At 43.0% G+C, this 20,773-nt stretch overlaps 2 protein-coding genes across 4 annotated transcripts; one reads left to right on the top strand and one right to left on the bottom strand.

Annotated features, from left to right (window-relative positions):
* Positions 1-3,028: 3,028 nt before the first annotated feature.
* On the top strand, positions 3,029-14,342 carry FKBP11 (FKBP prolyl isomerase 11). 3 transcript variants are annotated; one of them, XM_077170764.1, is made up of 6 exons: positions 3,029-3,289; positions 3,475-3,540; positions 3,933-4,020; positions 4,356-4,389; positions 4,725-4,795; positions 13,480-14,342. In XM_077170764.1, exons 1-6 carry the CDS (start codon positions 3,164-3,166, stop codon positions 13,599-13,601), a joined length of 507 nt encoding a protein of 168 aa, XP_077026879.1. In that variant the 5' UTR covers positions 3,029-3,163; the 3' UTR covers positions 13,602-14,342. The 3 variants fall into 3 exon arrangements, with proteins under 3 accessions (XP_077026879.1, XP_077026881.1, XP_077026878.1); XM_077170766.1 differs by having other exon boundaries at positions 3,032-3,289; positions 13,499-14,341; XM_077170763.1 differs by lacking the exon at positions 13,480-14,342 and adding an exon at positions 6,110-6,346 and having other exon boundaries at positions 3,032-3,289.
* DRC2 (dynein regulatory complex subunit 2) lies at positions 6,704-20,170 on the bottom strand. The gene is made up of 8 exons (XM_077170762.1): positions 19,818-20,170; positions 19,046-19,213; positions 11,721-11,890; positions 11,060-11,198; positions 8,160-8,357; positions 7,727-7,945; positions 7,205-7,357; positions 6,704-7,120 (listed from the first exon to the last, which is right to left on the bottom strand). Exons 1-8 carry the CDS (start codon positions 19,947-19,949, stop codon positions 6,803-6,805), a joined length of 1,497 nt encoding a protein of 498 aa, XP_077026877.1. The 5' UTR covers positions 19,950-20,170; the 3' UTR covers positions 6,704-6,802.
* Positions 20,171-20,773: the final 603 nt, after the last annotated feature.

Here is a 20,773-nt window from a genome sequence, read left to right as displayed (position 1 = left end):
TAAATTGGTACGTTGCTCTGTGTATCTCCAGGTCCTATGTGCCTTCTCCTTTCCTTCAGGGCCCAGACCTTTTCAAATCCAAAAAAAAACCTGTTTTCTTTTTCTTTTTCCGTCAGCCCTGCCCTTTCTGCTCTGGGGCAAAAACCAGTGACCTCTGCTTTTACTCGAGGTTCAGCTGAGCTGGGGGCCTATTTTTAATTGTCAGAATTTATTAACTAATTCCACAATTGGAGTTTTGTTGCACTCAGCCCCTGCTGCTGGTAAAGTCCCTTTCCTTTCCCCTCTGGGAAGCAGCCTATGGGGGAGGGGCACTGGCCGCACACGGCTTGGAGGACTCATGGTTCTGGAGGGCTTGTAGCCAGTCCAATTGGTCCAGACTGCGACATGCTGTGTGTCTGGTCACTGACATGGCCCCAGCAGTTGTTCTGTACTGTTCCTGGCTATTAGCTGCTGTGGAGGACAAACTAAATCCCACACCTTGCTAAGCCACCATCTTGGGCCTGGTCCCAAAATCAGTCTATCACTAGGCCATATCTTCTCCCAAGCCTGGCATTGTGGTGATGGCGGTCCAGCAGTTCTCCATCACATGATGATCTGTCTCCTTGTGTTTCTCCTCTGTTTTATACTCTTGTGTCCAAATTCTTTTACTTATCAGGACCTCTGCCAATTGGATTAAGGTCCACCCTGATTCATTTTGACTACAACTTAACTAATAACATATTCTAGGGTCTTATTTACAAATGGGTCCACATCCACAAGATCAGGAATTGGGACCCGAACATGTCTTTTGTGGGAGACATGATTCAATCCCCAACAAAATAATTTTTATTGCAAAATATCCAAATAGTACATAAGTAGACAGGGTAAAACGTGGAACCCTCAGCTATTTGGTGTGCATCCTTCTAATTCTTTTCTAAATATATGTGTCTGCACACACTTGGGAAGGGGTTAAAATAGAAATGGACTCACACCTATTATTCTACTTGCTTTTTTCATTTAAGGGGAAGAGATCTTCCGTGTTAGTATAGTTAGACCTCTTGACCTACATCTTAAATGATTTTTCAGTATTTCATTGTATAATACTTTATTCAAAGTAAAACGTATTTGTCTGGAATCTGTGATATGAGGGCACTGTGCAGCCAGCACTTAGGGGGCTCCAGACATGAACATAACCTTGTCTTTGCTGTCAGTGAGCAGACTCTTTGTGGAAGATGAGGAGGGAGGAGTGGGTGATGCAAATAATTGTAACACAAGGAAGAACATAATAAATATCCTGGAGAATATGCTGTGAAGTTTAGAAATAGAAATAACTTCTAGCCAAGAGAATTAGGACTTCACAGAGGAGTAGGATTTGAGCTTGCCCTGGAAAAAGTTTGACAGATGAAGGAAGAGCATGAGCCAGCAGGAGAGATGGAAACACATGATACAGGTTCTACTGACTCTAGACCACACAGCATGAGCAGGAAGAGGATTTGGTTGAATCCCATCAATGTTTATCAAGCATCTACTATGCATCAGATACCATACTGGGCAATGACAATATAGAAACAAGAAAGACAAAGTTGGCTATCTTTAAGAGACTTTCAGTTTAACAAATAAAAGCCAAATTTGGAAAGGCAGATTAGGGCCAGATGATGGAATCTTTCAATTGGTGAGTCAGGGAATCTGGATTTTATTCAGTGAGCAGTGTGGATCTTTTAGTGGCAGGTGGCATGACCAAAGCTGTTCTGATATCATCAGTGTACAGAATGGGGTAAAGTAGGGAGAAACTGGGGATAAGGGGGGTTATTACCTTTTTTTTTTTTTAAACAAGATAGAAGTTTATTTCTACCCCAGTTAAAGGTTCTGGTGTTAGCAACCCAGGGCTGGTATGGTAACTTTACAGTTATCAGGGACTTACGCTTTTATCTTTTTGCTTCACCATCTAGCACCTAGCTTCCATTCTTATGGTTACCTCCTGGTCTAATATGGCTGCAAAAGCATAAGTCATCTTATCTACATTCCAGGCAGCAAAAAAAAAAAAGAAGAGAAATTGGCGATGGTTGGCGATGGTGGGGTGTGTGGAGCAATGACAACCTAGATGAGTTAACTCCCTTAAGCAGCCTTCCTGGACGTCCAAGACAGTATCTTGCACTTCTCATTCAGTTTTGACTACAACTGTCTTATTGGCCAGAACATCCAGGTGGAGATACCCAGTAGATATTTGTGTCTAGAGCTTGGGAGGGTGGTCAGAGCTGAAAGGCATTAAATACCAGAGAAAAACTAAGGAGGGTTAGGTCCATGAAATGACCCATGAATTTCAAATCTTTTGAGGGAGCAGAATCCAGATGCCAAGGCCTGAGAGGGCAGTGAAAGTTTAAATCAAGCAGAAGGGGACTGGTAGGATCACATGAAATAATTTTCAAACCCTTTAAAAATTTGAAGTCCTTACACAAATATAAAAAGAAAAGGTACTGCTCTTTTGAGAAGTTTGTTGTAAGGAGAAAGGAAATTGTAATGTCAGAAGAAAAGAGCAGGAATTTACCACATTCTTGCAGGAGAACAGTCCCTTGCTCTTTTCAGTTGATTTCCCAATGACAGGAGGATAGGACAGCTCCCTACCTCCTTTTAAATTTATGAAATTCAAGCTGAAGGGGCTGAGGGAGGGGAGAGATGCAGCCTTTGACAACTGCTGGGTGGGGTGAGCCAGCCTGACACTGCTGGGAGAGCACACAGCAAACACACTGGTCTCAGGACTATGAAACACAGTCTCAGTCACCAATAGTTACTCTAGGCAAGTTGCTTAACCTGAGCTCCCAGTTCCTTATGTCACCTTTCAGGGTGATTTTGAGGATTAGAGACAAGAGCCTGGCATAAAGTAGGTAATCATAAATGGGTGCTATTCGGCCCAAACCCTCACAATGGGACAGAAGGGCTAACAGTTGGTCAGAATCTGCGACCTCCCGATCTTAAAGGGCAGGGAAGGCTCCCGGAGGCCACCTCCCTTCAGGAGGTGGGGACTAAATGGAGGAAAGGCTGCAGGAGGAGGAGCTGGGGCGTCACGACCCGCCCCGTCCCGTCCCGTCCAGTCTGGCCTGGGCTCAGAGGGAACGGCTGTCCTAGTCGCCACCACCCAAGCAGTCTGTCCTGGTGCCCACCTGGCTGCCCTGCCCGGCGTCCAGTCATGGCCCTGCGCCTCTCACTACTCCCGCTCCATCTGTTGCTGTTGTTGCTCAGTGGGGCGGGGTGCCAGGCTGAGGCTGGGCTCGAAAACGAAAGTCCCATCCGGACCCTCCAAGTGGAGACCCTGGTGAGGAAGAGACAGCCTCGGTCCCCAGCACCCGTGGGCTGGGCCCTGGGTGGGTATACAAGGGTCTGAACGAACCTGGGAGCCGGGAGGAGAGGAAGTTGCGGAAACAGTTGGGGGTGCTGGGTGTCGGGGCGAGAACGGGATCTTTGGAGGAGCCTCCGTGACTTCTCTAGCCCGAATCGTAGGTGGAGCCCCCTGAACCGTGTGCGGAGCCGGCCGCCTTTGGAGACACGCTTCACATACACTACACGGTGAGGGGTCCTGGGGGGCCGGGGCGGGGCCTGGAAGGGGTGGGGCCCTGATGAAACACGTCAGCTTTGGCTTGGACACGTGGCAAGGGGTTTGCGAGAGGAAACTCTGGGCACCGGTCGTGGAGCACGTGGCGGGGGGAGGGGCCCACCTCTCCCCCTGCCTATCTCTCCTTGCTTCTCAACCAGTTCCTCCAGGGCACTGAGAAGTAAAGGGCGGAGAGACCTCTGAGAAGTGCTAGCCCTTGGGGCTTCCTGTTCCCTTCTGCCCTGAGGGGATTACTAAACTGCAGCTGGAAGGGGGTTGCCGCTGCCCCAGCGGTCCAGGTGTGTGGTAGGCGCCTGCTGGGAGGGAGAAGTACTAGGTTTGCACTCTTGATGCTTTCTACCCTTAGGGCAGCTTGGTAGATGGACGCATTATTGACACCTCTCTGACCCGAGACCCTCTCGTTATAGAACTTGGTCAGAAGCAGGTGATCCCAGGTATGTGACCTGTGCCTCCCTTTCCACCTCTTCCTAACCTAAGCCCTTGCCTGGCATCTTCAATCCCTAAGGTGCACTGGAAAAACCCCTGGAATCAGTAAAGACCTCAGGGTTCTATCTAACTACCTCCTGAGGTTCAAATCTCATTTCCAGTACTCCTCTGGCTTTATACCCCACAGGAAGCCAGGGATAAGAAATGGGAGACTCTAAAAAAAAAAAAAAAAAAAGAAATGGGAGAATCTCAATCAAGGGTCTAGGGAGAGAATTTAGGCCTCCTCTAATGGGATTTGGGGACACTGGGCAGCTTTGAGCTCAATCCTGTCTTCTTCCTTAAGGTCTGGAGCAAAGCCTTCTAGACATGTGTGTGGGGTGAGTATCTGGGTACCCCCTTTTGTATCAGAGCAGGCAGAGGAATATGGAATAAAGGACCATGGCTTTGCACTGGTCACAGCTTGGTGAGTGGGATCCAGGAAGGCATCCAAAGCCTTTGTGCCTCTCTGACTGTGCGTTTCGTTAGAGGATTTGAGGCATGGGGGAAGGTGGACAACTTTGTTGATCAGCCTGTTTGGTGCTCAGGTGGGAGAATTGGCATTTGGGGTGAGCTCTGAGGATAGCTGGGGTTTTGCTGGTGGGGCCTCAGATGGACTGAAACTTCTGGTCTACCTGGTTTGGCCTCTGGCTTTGACTCATATTCTGTCCCTCAGAGAGAAGCGAAGGGCAATCATTCCTTCTCACTTGGCCTATGGAAAACGGGGCTTTCCACCATCTGTTCCAGGTAATCTGACTAGGCCTCCCCTAAGAGCTACGGGGAGCTACACACTTTGGAGCTTAGGGAGCTCTAGACCAAGTTTGCTGATAAGGGCAGGAGTGGCTGGGGCCTCCTTCTGCAGGGCCACTTTTTTCCTCCTTAGATCACCACAAGGGACTAGACACATTAACCTGTTAAGGCTGCCTGGCTTGGCCTCTGATTGCCAGCAAGTTTTCAGGGAGGAGACACCTGCTTGGGCCAGATGGGTCTGCTACCTATGCCATCGTTCACAAAACTGTGGACTTCTCTCCTGTCTTTTAGCTCTGACTTCAAACTGTGTCATTTGTGCAGTTGGCACAAATCCCCACCCTTCCTTTCAGCCTCCACGAGAGAAGAGATAGTAAAAATGAACATAGTCAAGTAGTTCAAAGCAAAATAAAATAAAATGAAAGCAACTTTTAAAATCCAGGTCAACACCATAACTTAAAAAGACCTCATAGGGGTGGGCCACAGTGGCTCAGCAGGCAGTTCTCGCCTGCCACGCCAGAGACCCGAGTTTGATTCCTGGTGCCTGCCCATGAAAAAAGAATGCCCTCATAGCCCTTGTAAGTCACTGCATTTCCCAAAATGCAGTTCTCTTACTTCTGGTTAATAAAATGTTCTGTTAACTAAAATGTATTGTGCTCGAAAATAGTGGAATCATGGTTCTTTTCCTAGTTCCAGCTTAGAGGGAGGCCTAGAGAGTAAGGAGACTAGGGAAAGTATCTTTTACCTAAAGCTCCCTCCCCTTCCCACTCCTGGTACTGCTTGGTTGCTTCTGTCAGCACACCTTCCCCCACTCACTCCTGTTTTCCCCTGCCCCTTCTTAAGCCACATCCTTCTTCCTCTCCAGTTCTTATGTTGAAACTTCTACATTTCTAGCCATCACACTGAGTATGCTCATTGGTTGTTGGAATTAAAAAAACATTCTAGTCTAATTGCAATTAATTTCAGCCTGGCAGATTCTAACAGTGTGGTTGTTTGGAAATGGGGTTGGGGTGGGGGACAGTTAGTATAGATGGCTCTCTCACTTATTTTTCAGATTCACAAAACTTTTCCTGTGCTGTCAAAGACATGGCACTGGAACTAAACCACACTTGTTAGCTGGGGTCAGCATGACTATTGCTAGACTCTGCTCACAACCCTCTTCTGCCTTTGTCTAAGAGAACTCAGTCCCTCATTTAAGTCTTGCCAGCTTCATACTTGATTTTGTTTTAGCTCACCCTCCCTATTTTCATTTGGATTCTGAGCCCTGGATAAAGTGTACAAATTCTAACCCTCACCCCCTCTCTACTTCTTCAGCGGATGCAGTGCTGCAGTTTGACGTGGAGCTGATTGCACTGATCCGAGCCAACTACTGGCAAAAGCTGGTAAAGGGCATTTTGCCTCTGATAGGCATGGCTATGGTGCCAGCTCTTCTGGGCCTCATTGGGTATCACCTATACAAAAAGGCCAACAGACCCAAAGTATCCAAAAAGAAGCTCAAGGAAGAGAAACGAAACAAGAGCAAAAAGAAATAAATAATTATTTTTAAAAATACTTCTTTGCATTCTCACCTGATACTTTCTGAGGCTGCTTTTGTAAGTGGGAATGAGGGAAAGGACTGGGGAATAAGGCAATCTGGATTGGATCTTGCCTGGCATGGGGTTTGTCAGAGGCCTTGGATCACCTTCATCTTCTTACTTTCCTAACTTACCCCAAGGGTCTGATCCTGGATCTTCCCATAGGATCTCTAGTTCCTGAAGGTATGGGTTTTGGCTCCCATGGGACCCTGACTCTGAGGAGCAGTGCTTCATGGAGCAGTAAGCCTCTGGGTTCTTGCCTAGCTTTTCTCACTACCCTCTGGGACCACAGTTTCTAGTGTCCTCAAAATGGACTGCTCTGTCCAATACAGCAAAGATGTAAGGAGCTCATAAACTCCATAGAAAATTTTAATAGCAAAATCCTCAGTCTCCCCAGAATAGCAGGGGGATGGGAAGAGGTTTTTCTCTTGGATCACAGGGTGTGGGAGATCACATGGGCTGCTTCAATTATGTTGTAAGTGGCTGGAGGTTTTTTGCCACCTGGCTGGGCTATAGGGGTGGATAAGGGCTGGGGTAAGTTGCTTCGATGGTTGACAATGAAGAGTGGATTGAGCTGGCTCAGCACTTCATCACTCACTGAAATGCCATCTAAGTATTGCTTGAGCATCACTCGCAACTTCCTGTTGATTTCTATCAGCTGGGCTTTTCTGCGTTGGAGGCTCAGTTGTTCCAGTTTTACTTTGTTGTATCTTTTCCAGAAATTGTCCATCCCTACGTAGTCCACCATCACCTGGAAGTTGAATTAAAGGGAGATAGTGTGCAGCAGGGCCCATTAGTGAATGCTGCCCAGTACCTCCTCATTCTCAACCTTTACCTTTGCGAGCTCCTCAGTAAGCTCTTCTGGGTTATTTTCCTCTATCTCCTCCTGCTCCTCAAGGGTCAATATTGATGAATAAAAAGGCAGCACTTTTTCTTCCTCTGTTTCAAATTTCCTACATATTTCAGCAAGTTTGAGGATCTTTTCACCCTATTGGTAGCAGAAAGACACCTTTTATTAGGAACAGGGCAGGAAGGGGAGATAGTGGAGATGGTTCCCTTGTTTATGCCCATGGAAGTTATAATCCAAATGGGAGACAATAGTAATAAAAATACCTAACAGTGTTGACTGTGTGCCACGCATTATTCCAAGTGTTTTATTTATTATACTATTTATAAATACTTACTATAAACTCATTTAAAATGTGAGAGGGGAGAGGAGGGAACATGGAATAAAAAAGGATTCCCAGTATCCCATTCAGGCAGGAAGGAGGAAAATTATCTTCTGCCTTCCTCTATCTTTCCCAAACCCTTTTCAAGTTCCTTGGCTTTGTTTGAACAGCCCTCTCCCCTTTGTTACCTTATCAACGATCTTTCTCAAGGTCTTGAGGGTGGAATTACTTTCAAGGGTGAGTTTGACCAGATTCTCCTGTGATACTCCCCGGGCCAGAGTCCTTTGGGCCTTAAGTTTCCGAAGCTGTACAAGTACCAACTCCTTGTCATTACGGATATACTGGTTCTGGTCTTCACTCTCACGGCTGTGCACCAAAATCTTACCTTTTAAAACACTTATGGAATCCTGGTTGGGAGAACAGAGTAGATTAAACACTTGACTAGCTAAGGATCTTTAATGACAGGTAAAAGGCCTGTCGGAGCATTGAAATCAGAGTGTATCAACCCTTCCCAAACAGTGTTAGGAAAACTGTTCCTCCAGGGGGAGGAAATTAGGGGAAGGTGAACAGGGAATGATGGAGCAACTGAAGTACTGAGTATTAACAGTTGGGTATGCTAACCTGTAGTTTCTGTATTTTTTTCATCTGTGCCTCAATCTCTTTGGAGCTCTTCTCATCCTTTACCTTCAGGGTCTCAAAGGCGATCTTTCGATCATCTGTGGCATCAGTGTAATTCTTGAGTGCATCCTGGAATCTCTTCCACAGATATTCCACCATGTTCTCCAGTTGCATTCTTAGAAAGTGCTTCTCTTCTAAATTCTAGGAAGTGGCATCCAAATAGCCAGGGCTTAGAATTACCCTATTAATATCCTTTGTCTTACACCTGCAACCTTACCCTCTTGAACTGTTTGTGGCAGTATAATACAGAGATCACAAGTGAAAATGCCTACAAAGAGCAGGCAGATGATAAAAATAAGTCTTGTGGGCTGGGTCGGGCTTGTGGTAAAAGCTCCATCAAAAGGAGGTCACAGGGCAGGCCACGGTAGCTCAGCAGGCAGAGTTCTCACCTGCCATGCGGGAGACCCGGGTTCAATTCCCGGTGCCTGCCCCCCCACACACACACACACAAAGGGTGCCACATCTCTCTCTCTAAACCAACTTGGCAGGTAAACTCACTGCCCTCCCCCTACATGGAACATAACCCCCAGGGGTGTAAATCTGGCAAGGTGGGACATGACTTCCAGGGATGAGCTGGGACCCGGCATCATGGAATTGAGAAAGCCTTGTTGACCAAAAGTTTCGGTGGCTGAGCGATTTCAAACAGAGTCAAGAGGTTATTTTGGAGGTTATTCTTATGCATTATACAGATATCCCTTTTTAGTTTATGGTGTATTGGAGTGGCTAGAGGGAAGTACCTGCAACTACTGAACTGTATTTCAGTAGCCTTGATTCTTGAAGATGATTGTATATAGCTTTTACAATGTGACCACGTGATTGTGAAAACCTTGTCCTGATGCTTCCTTTACCCAGGGTATGGACAGATGGGTAAAAAAATAAGGACAAATAAATAAATAATGGTGTGGGATAGGGAGTAAATGAAAATTGGGTAGATTACAATACTAGTGATAAGTGAGAGGGAGGGGTAAGGAGTAGGGGATGTATGGTTTTTACTTTTTTCTTTTTCTTTTTCTGGAGTGATGCAAATGTTCTAAAAATGATCATGGTGATGAACACACAACTAAATAAATGAAGGGGGCCATGGCTGTTCAGTTCCACATGAATGGTGCCAGTTGGAAATGTGGCCCAGTATTGCTAGATCTTTTCCATTTGCCACATCTTTCCATTTTTCAAGGGCAACTGAACATTCAGATTTTTATGTGAAATCTCCCAATTTTTAAATGTAGGTGGCTTAATAAAAATTTTATAAAACACTACGGGATGCAGTAGAGGATCAAAACATGTTCTATCATCCCAAAGATTTCTCCAAACTGTTAGGCAACTTTTGTGAAGCTTGACTTCTCTTCTTGGTGAACTGACCATGCAATCTGGCTATGGTCCAAACATAGAGACTTTTGCAGTCCAATACTCTCCTGCACATTTTAGTTGAGCACCTACTACATGCACGAAACAGTGCTATGGCTGTGGGATCAGCAATTCCATCCTGACCGAAAGGGGGGAAAGAAGTGTAACTAATAAAGAATCAGTGATAGAAAGAGTTTAAATAGAGTCAAGAGGCTACTCTGGAGGCTGCTCTTACGCAAGCTTCAGTTAGACCTTGCTACCTATCCTGCCAAACCCCACCCAGGACCATTCCAGCCAATTCTAAAGAATACTTAGGGCAATATATAAGATTCCACAAGAGTTCCAGGCACTAGAGTAACTTGCCAGAAACTTACAACCTCCAGATGGGTCCCTGGAACAGAGAAGTCCTGAAACCTAGAGGGCCCAGATTCTCCAGAACATCAGACAGTTCTATCTCCCTACCCCACATTAGTGACAGACCCTTCCCACATGAAAAAGTTAGAATAGCCATAGCCTAAACACCTCTAAAGAGAGGGATAGAAAGATCAAAGGTGATGGTGGAGTTATAAAGAGAAGATAGGATTTACCAAATGAATATGATTGCTGAATCATTAAATTGAGATCTCTTTTAGACTCCAGTATCTTAGAGAAGATAGAAGTAAAAACCTAAAATTGTAACACTGTAACCCATACTAAATTCTGAAATATGTTCTACAACTCATTGTGGTGGTATGCTTTGAAATTTATTGCTTTTTTGCAAATATGATATTTTTCACAAAGAAAGAAAAAAGTTGATTGTGGTGATAAATAAAAATATTTAAGCCTTCTAGCCTCCTATATTTTGGAGCAGCTAGAAGGAAAAATATGAGAGGATCATATGGTAAGCCCATGACAAACTGTGGGTTGTGTCCTGTAACTGCCTGTTGAAGAGCACTTTGAAAACTATTGCTTTTTTATTTCTTTGCTTTGTATATATGTTACACTATACAATAAAAAAGTTAAAAATAGAAACAAAAACAAAAAGAGAAACAACAACAACAAAAAACACTGTGGGACAAAACAAGAACCCCATATCCAAACCCAGATCTGCAGACTAAGTTTGCAGCTTCCAGGATGGTGGAAAGCACTTTGAGCCAAGGGACAGGAGACCTGGATTCTCCTTCTGGCTCTACCACAAACTAGTAGCATGATTTTGTCATACCATTTTATTTCTTTGTACCATAGTTGCTTCCTACAAAGAGGTGAATCCAAATGATCTCTTTGGTGCTTTTTAGCTCTAAACAGCACTCCTTCAACATTTCAGAAGGATCTTAACCTCCTAGTCAATTTTCACAAATTACAAAAGCCAGTAGGGGTACCTACAGTGGCCATGGACATTTTAATGACTGTGCCAGTGTCTGAAACATTAGCCTCTAGCCTCGGTGAAAGGGGTGTCTTCTAGCTCTAGTATCCTTGAGCATTTTTTTCTCACTTCTCTCCCAGCTCTTGCCTATCTGTACCTTGTTTTTGAGATCATCCCACATGCTCTGGAACTCCAGCTTGCTTTCATACTCGACATCTATGTAGTTCTGTTCCATGGCCATGAAGACATCTTGTAGATAGTGTATCTCTTTCTCATGTTGGTCAATGATTGTCTTCCTGTGGGAGAGAAGACACTGTCCCTGCTGTGAGAGCTAAAGTATATGGTCCAATAACAACAACTCAAAGCAGTATATATAAAACTATATAAATGGTACAAATTCTTAGATGCCGAAAGAGAATACAGGGAGGGAGGGTTCTATTCTTTTTTAGGGGCCAGGAAGAATGAATAAGATAATTTTATTCTGATTTTTGAACAGGTAATGCCTTCATGTGATACAAAAGTCAAAATGTACCAAAGGTACAGTAAGAAGTCTCCTTCCTTTCTCCCTTTGCTGTCCCCTGCCAGGAGGTAGGATTTTGATAGTTGAAAGTGGACGGTGAGGATGTTATAGACAGACTTCTGACAAAAGAAGGCCATAAGCTTAAACCTGCATTAGTTTAGAAGGCACACAGAATTCTCCATGTTGGGGGCCATGTCATAAAGTTAGATACTCCAGGCTGCTGGCTACCTGCTTACAGGCAGGTCCTTGACACACACTCTGGCTGCTGCCCTGGACTCAATTCCCTAGGACCCCATACCTTTCTGTTTCAAACTCCTTGGTTAGGGTCTCCAGTTCCATGTTGTAGCTTTCCTCCAGGAGGCTGAGCCGGTGTCTCTGGAGAGCCAAGAGCTGGTCAATGTTGTGCAAGTGGCTGCGCAGAGCATGGGCATACTGCTCCTCAGCTTCCGACAGATCCTTAGCTAAAGACTGGGCAGGGAACAGAGTTATCATTCTGGCTGAATGGTATCTGCCTGAGAAAATTAAAATGTCAGCTGGCTAAGTGGATGGCACAAATGCCATTTTCCCTCTGGTTCCTAAGGCTAGTTCTCTGGCTGTAGGAGTGCTGGCTCCCACGCTTGAATGTAAAGCAACAGTGACATCAGGTAAAAGGGGAAATTTTAGGTTGTATATATGTTACTAGAAAAAAAGTTAAGAAGAAAACAGGGTTGTACAAAACAAACAGTGAACCCTATCGTAAATGATGGACTACAGTTAATAATAGTTATAAAAATGTTCTTTCATGAATTGTAACAAATGTACCACATTAATGCAAGGTGTTACTAATAGGATGGTATATGGGAATCCATATTTTATGCATGATTGCTCTGTAAACCTACAACTTCTCTAATTAAAAAGGAAAAGAAAGAGGGTGACATTAGGGATCTCCATGGAGCCAGGCAGTGCCCTCAGGACCAAAGACATTTACAGCAATGGAGCAACCACTAAAATGAGCCAGTGATGCTTGTTGAGAAAATGGCTGCTTTGAGGTCTGAGGCAGAAAATAAACAAGTTGAACCTGGGGCATCTTGTCATGCTAGACAGCAGAGAGCTGTCTCAAAGAGCAATGGGATCATGTCAAAAAGACTCATGAACCAACTAAAGTGGCTCACTGTGACAGACCTTATTTTCCAAAGATGGGCACAACAATATCTCCCATCCTATAGTCTTCCTCAATGTGACATTGCCACTCCCCCATCAAGAAGAAGAGTCTTACTGAATGAAGCTGAATGTGAGCTGAATGATAGAGGGAGGAGGGCTGGGGGCACAAATGAAACCATAAAGAAAGATGATAAAGACTGAGATGGTATAATCTAGGAATGCCTAGAGTGTATAATGATAGTGACTAAATGTACAAATTTTAAAAATATTTTTGCATGAGGAAGAGCAAAGGAATGTCATTACTACAGGGTACTGAAAATAGATGGTAATTAATATTTTAAAATTTTAACTTATGTGTGAGACTAAAGCAAAAAATGTTTATTTGGTACAAAATTTATATTTTGACTAGTGGATTTCCTAATATAACTTATGTAGACAGCTTAATTGAACACCATAAGTACATGGAACCTTGAGTAGGACATGAGATTTTGTTGGTTTGTCCAGAGTGATGCCCCGATAAATCCCAGAGTGATTTGGACAATGAATAAAAAAAAGTACTTGTGATGAATATGCAACTATGTGATGATACTGAGAATTACTGATTGTATATGTAGAATGGAATGATATCTTAATGTTTTGTCTGTTAATTTTTTTTTAATTAATAAAAAAATAAAAATAATAAAAATAAAAGTATTTGCAAAGTCCCCTTTGGGGAATGGTGAGAAAGGGGGAAAAATTCAACTTCCCCAAGTTGAATTCTTGATATTCTCACAAGCAGTGCAGACAACCAAAACTATAGGCTGAGCCCCCAGTCTTGGGGGTTGTTCATATGAAACTTAACCCCACAAAGGATAGGTCAAGCCTACTTAAAATTAGGCCTAAGAGTCACCCCCAAAAGAACTTCTTTTGTTGCTCAGATGTGGCCTCTCTCTCCAGCCAACACGACAAGCAAACTCACCACCCTCTCCCTGTCTACGTGGGACATGACTCCCAGGGGTGTGGACCTTCCTGGCAACATGGGACAGAAATCCTAGAATGAGCAGAGACTCAGCATCAAGGGATTGAGAAAACCTTCTCGACCAAAAGGGGGAAGAGTGAAATGAGACAAAGTAAAGTGTCAATGGCTGAGAGATTCCAAACAGAGTGGAGAGGTTATCCTGGAGGTTATTCTTACGCATAAAATAGATACCACATTGTTAGTCAAGATGTAATGGAGATCTATGTGATGATATTAAGAATTACTGATTGCATATGTAGAATGGAATGATTTCTAAATGTTGTGTTAATTTCTTTTTTTTTTAATTAATAATAAAAAAAAAAGATGTAATGGAGAGGCTGGAGGGAATTGCCTGAAAATGTGGAGCTGTGTTCCAGTAGCCATGTTCCTTGAAGATGATTATATAATGATGTAGCTTTCACAATGTGACTGTGTGATTGTGAACACCTTGTGTCTGATTCTCCTTTTTTCTACCTTATTGACAGATGAGTAAAACATATGGAATAAAGATGAATAATAGGGGGAACAAATGCTAAAATAAATTTAGAGTGAAATGCTGGTGATCAGTGAGGGGAAGGGATGGGGGATATGGTATATATGAATTTTTTTCTGTTTTCTTTTTATTTCTTTTTCTGAATAGATGCAAATGTTCCAAGAAATTATCATGATGATGAATATGCAACTATGTGATGATATTGTGAATTACTGATTATATATGTAGAACAGAACGATCAAAAGTTAAGAATGTTTATGTTTGATGTTTATTGGTGTTTTAAAAAAATAAAAAAATTAATAATAATAATAATAAAAAGAGAGTCTTTTCTTCCACCTTCTTGAATTTGGGCAGACCCTGTGACACTTTGACCAATGAATATGGTGTGTCAGTTCTGGGACTAGCCCTTAAGTGCCCTGGCAACTTCTGCTTCCTGCCCCTTGGATCACTTGTTCTTGGGATGCTGCCTTCAGGAATCCAGCTTCCATGCTTTGAGAAACTCAACACGTGTGGAGGGCCACGTGAAAGCACTTCAGTCAGCAGCTTAGTTGAGCTCCTAGCTGACAACCAGAATTAAGTGCCTACCATCTTGGCTGTCCAACCAATCAAACCTTCAGATGACAGCAGCTTCAGCTGATATTTGAATGAGAAACCCCAAGCAAAAACAAGCCTTGTGGGCCCAGTCAACCCACAAAACCCTGAGATATAATAATACATTGTTGTTTTAAGCCACTAATTTAGGGGCATTTTAATATGTAGCAATAGATAACTGAAACACTCCCACTGGTAAAAAAGGGACAGTTTGAGCATGAAATGAACTACAATCGACCAAAATATATCAAACATGTTTCATAAAGATACTTTTAAAAAAATCAGCACTGGAAGATACCAAATCTTTCTCTCTCCCTCTTTTTTTAAAGAACAACTAGTAAAGAAAGGAAAGGGAAAGATTCAAGCATTTACTCTCCTTTTTCTATATAAACTATATCTCTGGATGATCAGATGGTAAATGAAGGGAAGCATCTCTAGAGGTATTTAAACTAATAAATGATCCCTAGTCCTGCTTCCAGAGGGAGGAGAGTAATTCTCACATACATATTGGGTTCATGAATGTCTGTCCCATTCTGTCTGGTGGTAGCCTGACGGACTCGTCCTCCCAGAAATTGCCTTATGTGTGGAAGGTGGCACAACTGAGCTTTCCAACAGAACACTGAGAGCGCAGTCAAGTCATGCTTTCTGAGGCATGGGATTTCTGGCTCTAGGACATACAGTGCAATGCCTGGGACCAGGACCATGAGGAAACTGTTTCCTAAGTAAGTGGGGACATTCCAAACTGTGTAAAAGGGGAAATTCCCAGGGCCATACATCTATGCCCAAGACAAGAGGCATAAGCAGGAAGGATTAGGGAGGCCCCTATGCTTAGGCCTGGAGCTATCTTACAAATTTATTGTATGGATAAACCCTGAAGGAGAACACTCACACAGGTTACCAGCAAAGACTGGGAAAGGTGTTTTGTTTTTTTAACTTCTACTTCTTTTTTTTATTAGCTCCTGACATTCAAAGAAAGCTCTGCCATAGCACTATCTAATACAGGCTTAAGGAACAGATGCCTCAGGGTTTAAATTCCAACAATAACATGCTAAAACATAAAAATGTCCAGGTTTCAACAAAAGATTACAAAACATACAAAGAAACAGGAAGTGATAGCTCAGGCAAAGAAGATTAAAGCATTAGAAGTCATCAATGAGGAGGACCAGACCTGAAACATTCCAGACAAAGACAAAAAAAAAAAAATGGCCCTAAACATGGTCAAAGAGCTAAAAGAAAACATGGACAAAGGACTAAAGGAAATCAGAAAAATGACAGATGAAGGTAAACATATCAATAGAGAGGTGGAAATTATGAGAAGGAACTAAACAGAGCTGAAGATTACAGTAACAGAAATTAAAAGTTCCCTAGTGGGGTTCAACAGCAGATTGGGCCTGGCAGAAGAAAGAATCAGAGAACTTGGAGATAAGACAATTGAAATCATTCAGTTTGAGCGTAGAAAGAAGGAAAAATGAAGAAGAGTGACTAGGGCCTAAGGAACCTGTGGGACACCATCAAACACATTGTGGGTATCCTAGAAGAAGGAGAGAAAGGAGCAGAGAGAATATTTTAAAATATAATGGCTGAAAACATAGCAAATTTAACAAAAGACAGGAATATACACATTTGAGATGCCCAATGAACTCCAAACAGCATAAACCCATAGAGACCACATCATCTTATAATCAAACTGTCAAATACCAAAGGTAAAGAGAGACTTCTGAAAGCCCTAAGAGAAAAGCAACATATCAAATACAAGGGTACCTCAATAAGATTAAGTGCTGATTTCTCATCGGAAATCAAAATCATGGAGACAAGAAGGCAGTGGAAAGACACTCAGTGTGGTGACAGCAAAAATTGCCAACCAACAATTTATTCAAACACCATAACTACGTGGAATGTTGAATAGGACATGTGATCTTATTGGTTTGTCCAGGTTAGTGTGATGCCCTGAGTAAGTGGGCAGAGAATAAAAAAGTATTTGCAAAATCCCCTTGGGGGTAGAGAGCCTGTTTTGTTGCTCAGATGTGGCCCCTCTCTCCAGCCAACACGATGAGCAATCTCACCACCCTCCCCCTCTCTGCGTGGGACATGACTCCCAGGGGTGTGGACCTTCCTGGCAACGTGGGACAGAGATCCTGGAATGGGCTGAGACTCAGCATCAAGGGACTGAGAAAAACCCTAGAATGAGCTGAGAATTAACATCAAGGGATTGAGAGAACCTTCTCAACCAAAAGGGGGAAGAGTAAAATGAGACAAAGTGTCAATGGCTGAGAGATTCCAGAGTTGAGAGGTTATCCTGGAGGTCATTCTTACGCATTAAGTAGATATCACCTTGTTGTTCAAGATGTAGTGGAGAGGCTGGAGGGAATTGCCTGAAAATGTAGTGCTGTGTTCCAGTAGCCATGTTTCTTGATGATGATTGAACAATGATATAGCTTTCACAGTGAGACTCTGTGAATGTGAAAACCTTATGTCTGATGCTCCTTTTAGCTACTATATCAACAGAAGAGTAGAACATATGGAATAAAAATAAATAGGGGGAACAAATGTTAAAATAAATTCAGTTTGAAATGCTAATGGTAAATGAAAGCGAGGGGTAAGGGGTATGGTATGTATAATCTTTTTTTTCCTCTATTATCATTTTATTTCTTTTTCTGTTGTCTTTTTATTTCTTTTTCTAAATCGATACAAATGTGCTAAGAAATGATGAATATGCAACTATGTGATGATATTAAGAATTACTGATTGTATATGTAGAATGGAATGATATCTAAATGTTTTGTTTGTTAATTTTTTTTTTAATTAATAAAAAAAAGTTTTAAAAAATCCCCTTGGGGGACTGTGGAGATAGGAGGAAATATTCAACTTCCCCATTTGGGGAATTTCTGATATTTTCGCCACTAGTGGGGACAACCAATTCAATAGGCTGAGCCCTGGATTTTGGGGTTTGCCCCTATGAAGCTTACTCTTGCAAAGGAGAAGCTAAGCCTACTTACTATATGCCTAAGAGTCACCCCCAGAGAACCTCTTTTGTTGCTCAGATGTATCCTCTCTCTCTAAGTCAACTTGACAGGTGACCTCACTGCCCTGCCTCCTACATGGGACATGACTCCCAGGGGTATAAATCTCCCCAGCAACATGGGACAGAAATCCCGGAATGAGCTGGGACCTGGCATCATGGGATTGAGAAAGCCTTCTTAACCAAAAGGGGGAAGATAGAAATTATATAAAATAAAGTTTCAGTGGCTGAGAGATTTCAAACAGCGTCAAGATGTTATCCTGAAGGTTATTCTTAAGTATTACATAGATATCCCTTCTTAGTTTATTGTGTATTGGAGTGGCTAGAGTGAAGTACTTGAAAATGTTGAACTGTGTTCCAATAGCCTTGATCCTTGAAGACAATTGTATAACTATATAGCTTTTAAATTGTGACCATATGATTGTGTAAACTTTGTATCTGATGTTCCTTTTATCCAGGGTATGGATAGATGAGCAAAAAATAAGGACAATAAATAAATAAGTAATGGGGGGAATAAGGGGTAAAACAATGGGTAGATTGAAATCCTAGCTGTCAATGAGAGGGAGGCGTAAGGGGTATGGGATGCATGAGTTTTTTTTTCTTTGTATTTCTTTTTCTGGAGTAATGCAAATGTTCTAAAAATGATCATGGTGATGAACACACAACTATGTGATGATATTGTGAGCCACTGATTATATACTTCACATGTACTGTATGTATGAAGCTATCTCAATAAAAATATATATTTTTAAAGTCTAAAGAGAAAAAAAAATTGCCAACCAAGAATTCTGTATCTGGCAAAACTGTCTTTCAAAAATGAGGGAGGAATTAAGACATTCCCAGATAAACAAAAGCTGAGGGTCTTACCACTAGATTGATCCTACAAGAGAGACTAAAGAGAGTTCTGCAGATTGAAAAAAAAGGACACTAGACAATTGACTGAAGCCGAATGAAGAAATAAAGATGTCAGGTAAAGATAATGACGTGGGTAAATACAAATACTTGTACTATTGTGTTTTGACTTGTACCTCTACTTTTTATTTTCTTCAGGTCCTAAAAGGAAAGTGCATACAGTGTAATGATAAATCAATGGTTTGGGACTCATTGGTTGAGGTACACTGTGCCTTATAACTCTGCTATTGTGTAGTACTGGTTTGGGGCAGTAGATGACCAAGGAAAATGGCTCCTCTGAGAAAGGGAGAGGGGCAGAAGTACAATATTCTATTTTTCAGTTCAGTGAAAACATTACCAACAGCCTGGCTTTGTCACATTCGGGGTCTTGTCAGGGCTTTAAGACTGAATAATTAATTCACGAGACCCACTCTATTAAAAGAAGCAGTCAAGGCAGCCCTACTCAAGTGTTCCCTCTGGAAGAGCACCTACCTTGATGACACTGTTCTTGCAATCCACTACGCGTTCAAATGTTTGGCTGAGGATCTCAATATCCTTAAGAAGCTCTCTGGTCTTGACTTCTCGAAGGACGGTTCTCCACTGTGTGTTAATCTTATTAAGGTTCAGAGCACTGTTGCGTTCCTCTTTAGCCAGCTTGTCCTGTGTGAAGAAATAAATACACCTCCAGGTCAAGGGCCAAAAGCCCTGACACAGTACTACAAACAAGATCATCTGATATCTGACACTTTGTCTCTTCTGAGAAATCAAAGCTCCTGATGGCTAACACTCAGGGGGTTTCCTGTTCTTATTTAGGGAGATTCTGAAGTAAGACAGGAACAGCCTTGTAGCATTTTAGGAAGGACAAGGGTGAATTTCCTTCAGTATGTAGGCATCAGAGAAGGATGTTGTTTTTAATGACCCATCTCCAGGGACAACATCACAATTTCAGACAGTTTCGGGACCTGACAGCACCTAGTGTCCCAGTTCTGGGGCTTAGTTGTGACTGCCAAGCTCTATGCCACCCCACTTCCCACCTCCGTGCTTTGCAGAGAAACATTCTTACCCCTTCCCCCAACAAAACTGCCTGAACTCAGTACATCTGGGTCTCAAATTTAACAGAGGGGAACCGGGATGAAAATGAGGCTGTGGCAATGACAGGGTGGAGGCGCAAAGACAGGGTTGAGGCGACAATGACTGTCGAGGAGATAGGGCCAGTGCAGGGGGCAGGAGAGGTGGAGCGAGGCATAATGCAGAAGACTATCACCTTTAAGAACTGACTCAGGAGCCTCTCTTTCTTCTTGGCTATCTCCTCCTCTGCCAGCAACTTCTGCTGAAACAGAAGCAGCTGCTCTTCATCGGATAGGGGCACCTTGGCCTTTTTCCCTTTCTTGGGCATGGCTGGGCGTGTGACAGGAGCCGGGCAAGAAGAACCGCCCCCTCACCTACTTTAGAGGGGGTAGGAGGAAAATGCCCAAAGGGGCCTTGCGGAACTGCCCCTCGGTGGTAGTGGGTCCTTAGATCGCGGCCCTCAGACCAGAAAACCCGGACTAGCGGTGGGACAGCGCTGGACGGAAACGCAGCTCCGTCTCCTAGCAATAAGACGCGGGCTAAGTCGGCGGCGTGTGAGGCTGGGAGGAGAGTTCCGGGTTTGGCGCGCCCCCTGCCCACTGGAGGACCGCGGCCGGTTTTTGGCAAGGAGGGTGGTCTTACCTATCAAAAGTCCTAGGCTCCTCATTGTACCTTTTACATCCTTTTAAAGTTTAGATTATTAGAATGACCATAATAAAAAAATACAGATGACAACAAATACTGGAGAAAATGTGAAGAAACGGGAACCCTCATACATTGCTGGCGGGAATGTAAAATGGTCTGCCACTTTGGAAAAGCAGTTTGGCGTTTCTTAAAACGTTAAATGTAAATTTATCATATGACCCAGCAATTCCACTCTCAGGTATTTACCCAAAAGAAATGAAAACATATATCAATGAAAGAAGCCAGTCACAAAAGGCCACAGAGTCTATGATTTCATTTATATGAAATGTCCAGAATGGGCAGATGCACGGAAGGAAGTGGTTGTTAGGAACTGGAGGGAGGAGTAAATGGGAAGTGAGGGTTATTAAGTATGGAGTTTCTTTGGGGGATTGACAAAAATGTTTTCAAATTAGTATTGATGGTATGTAACTCCATGAATATGCTAAAAAATCACTGAATTGTACTCTT

The sequence above is a fragment of the Tamandua tetradactyla genome, chromosome 7 (genome assembly GCF_023851605.1).
Source record: "Tamandua tetradactyla isolate mTamTet1 chromosome 7, mTamTet1.pri, whole genome shotgun sequence".
Taxonomy (NCBI): domain Eukaryota; kingdom Metazoa; phylum Chordata; class Mammalia; order Pilosa; family Myrmecophagidae; genus Tamandua; species Tamandua tetradactyla.
The sequence above is the reverse complement of the archived record's forward strand: the minus strand, read 5'-3'. Positions and strand labels throughout refer to the sequence as shown.

Bases quoted from the DNA above. Each gene is read 5' to 3' on its own strand.
- DRC2 (XM_077170762.1), bottom strand. From the start codon at position 19,949: ATGCCCAAGAAAGGGAAAAAGGCCAAGGTGCCCCTATCCGATGAAGAG. The intron at 7,946-8,159 runs GTTAGCATACCC...TCTCCCAACCAG, and splicing joins AAAAAATACAGAAACTACAG to GATTCCATAAGTGTTTTAAA. The intron at 7,121-7,204 runs GTAAAGGTTGAG...TTCAACTTCCAG, and splicing joins TTACTGAGGAGCTCGCAAAG to GTGATGGTGGACTACGTAGG.
- FKBP11 (XM_077170763.1), top strand. From the start codon at position 3,164: ATGGCCCTGCGCCTCTCACTACTCCCGCTCCATCTGTTGCTGTTGTTG. The intron at 3,290-3,474 runs GTGAGGAAGAGA...CCCGAATCGTAG, and splicing joins CCCTCCAAGTGGAGACCCTG to GTGGAGCCCCCTGAACCGTG. The intron at 4,390-4,724 runs GTGAGTATCTGG...TCTGTCCCTCAG, and splicing joins CTTCTAGACATGTGTGTGGG to AGAGAAGCGAAGGGCAATCA.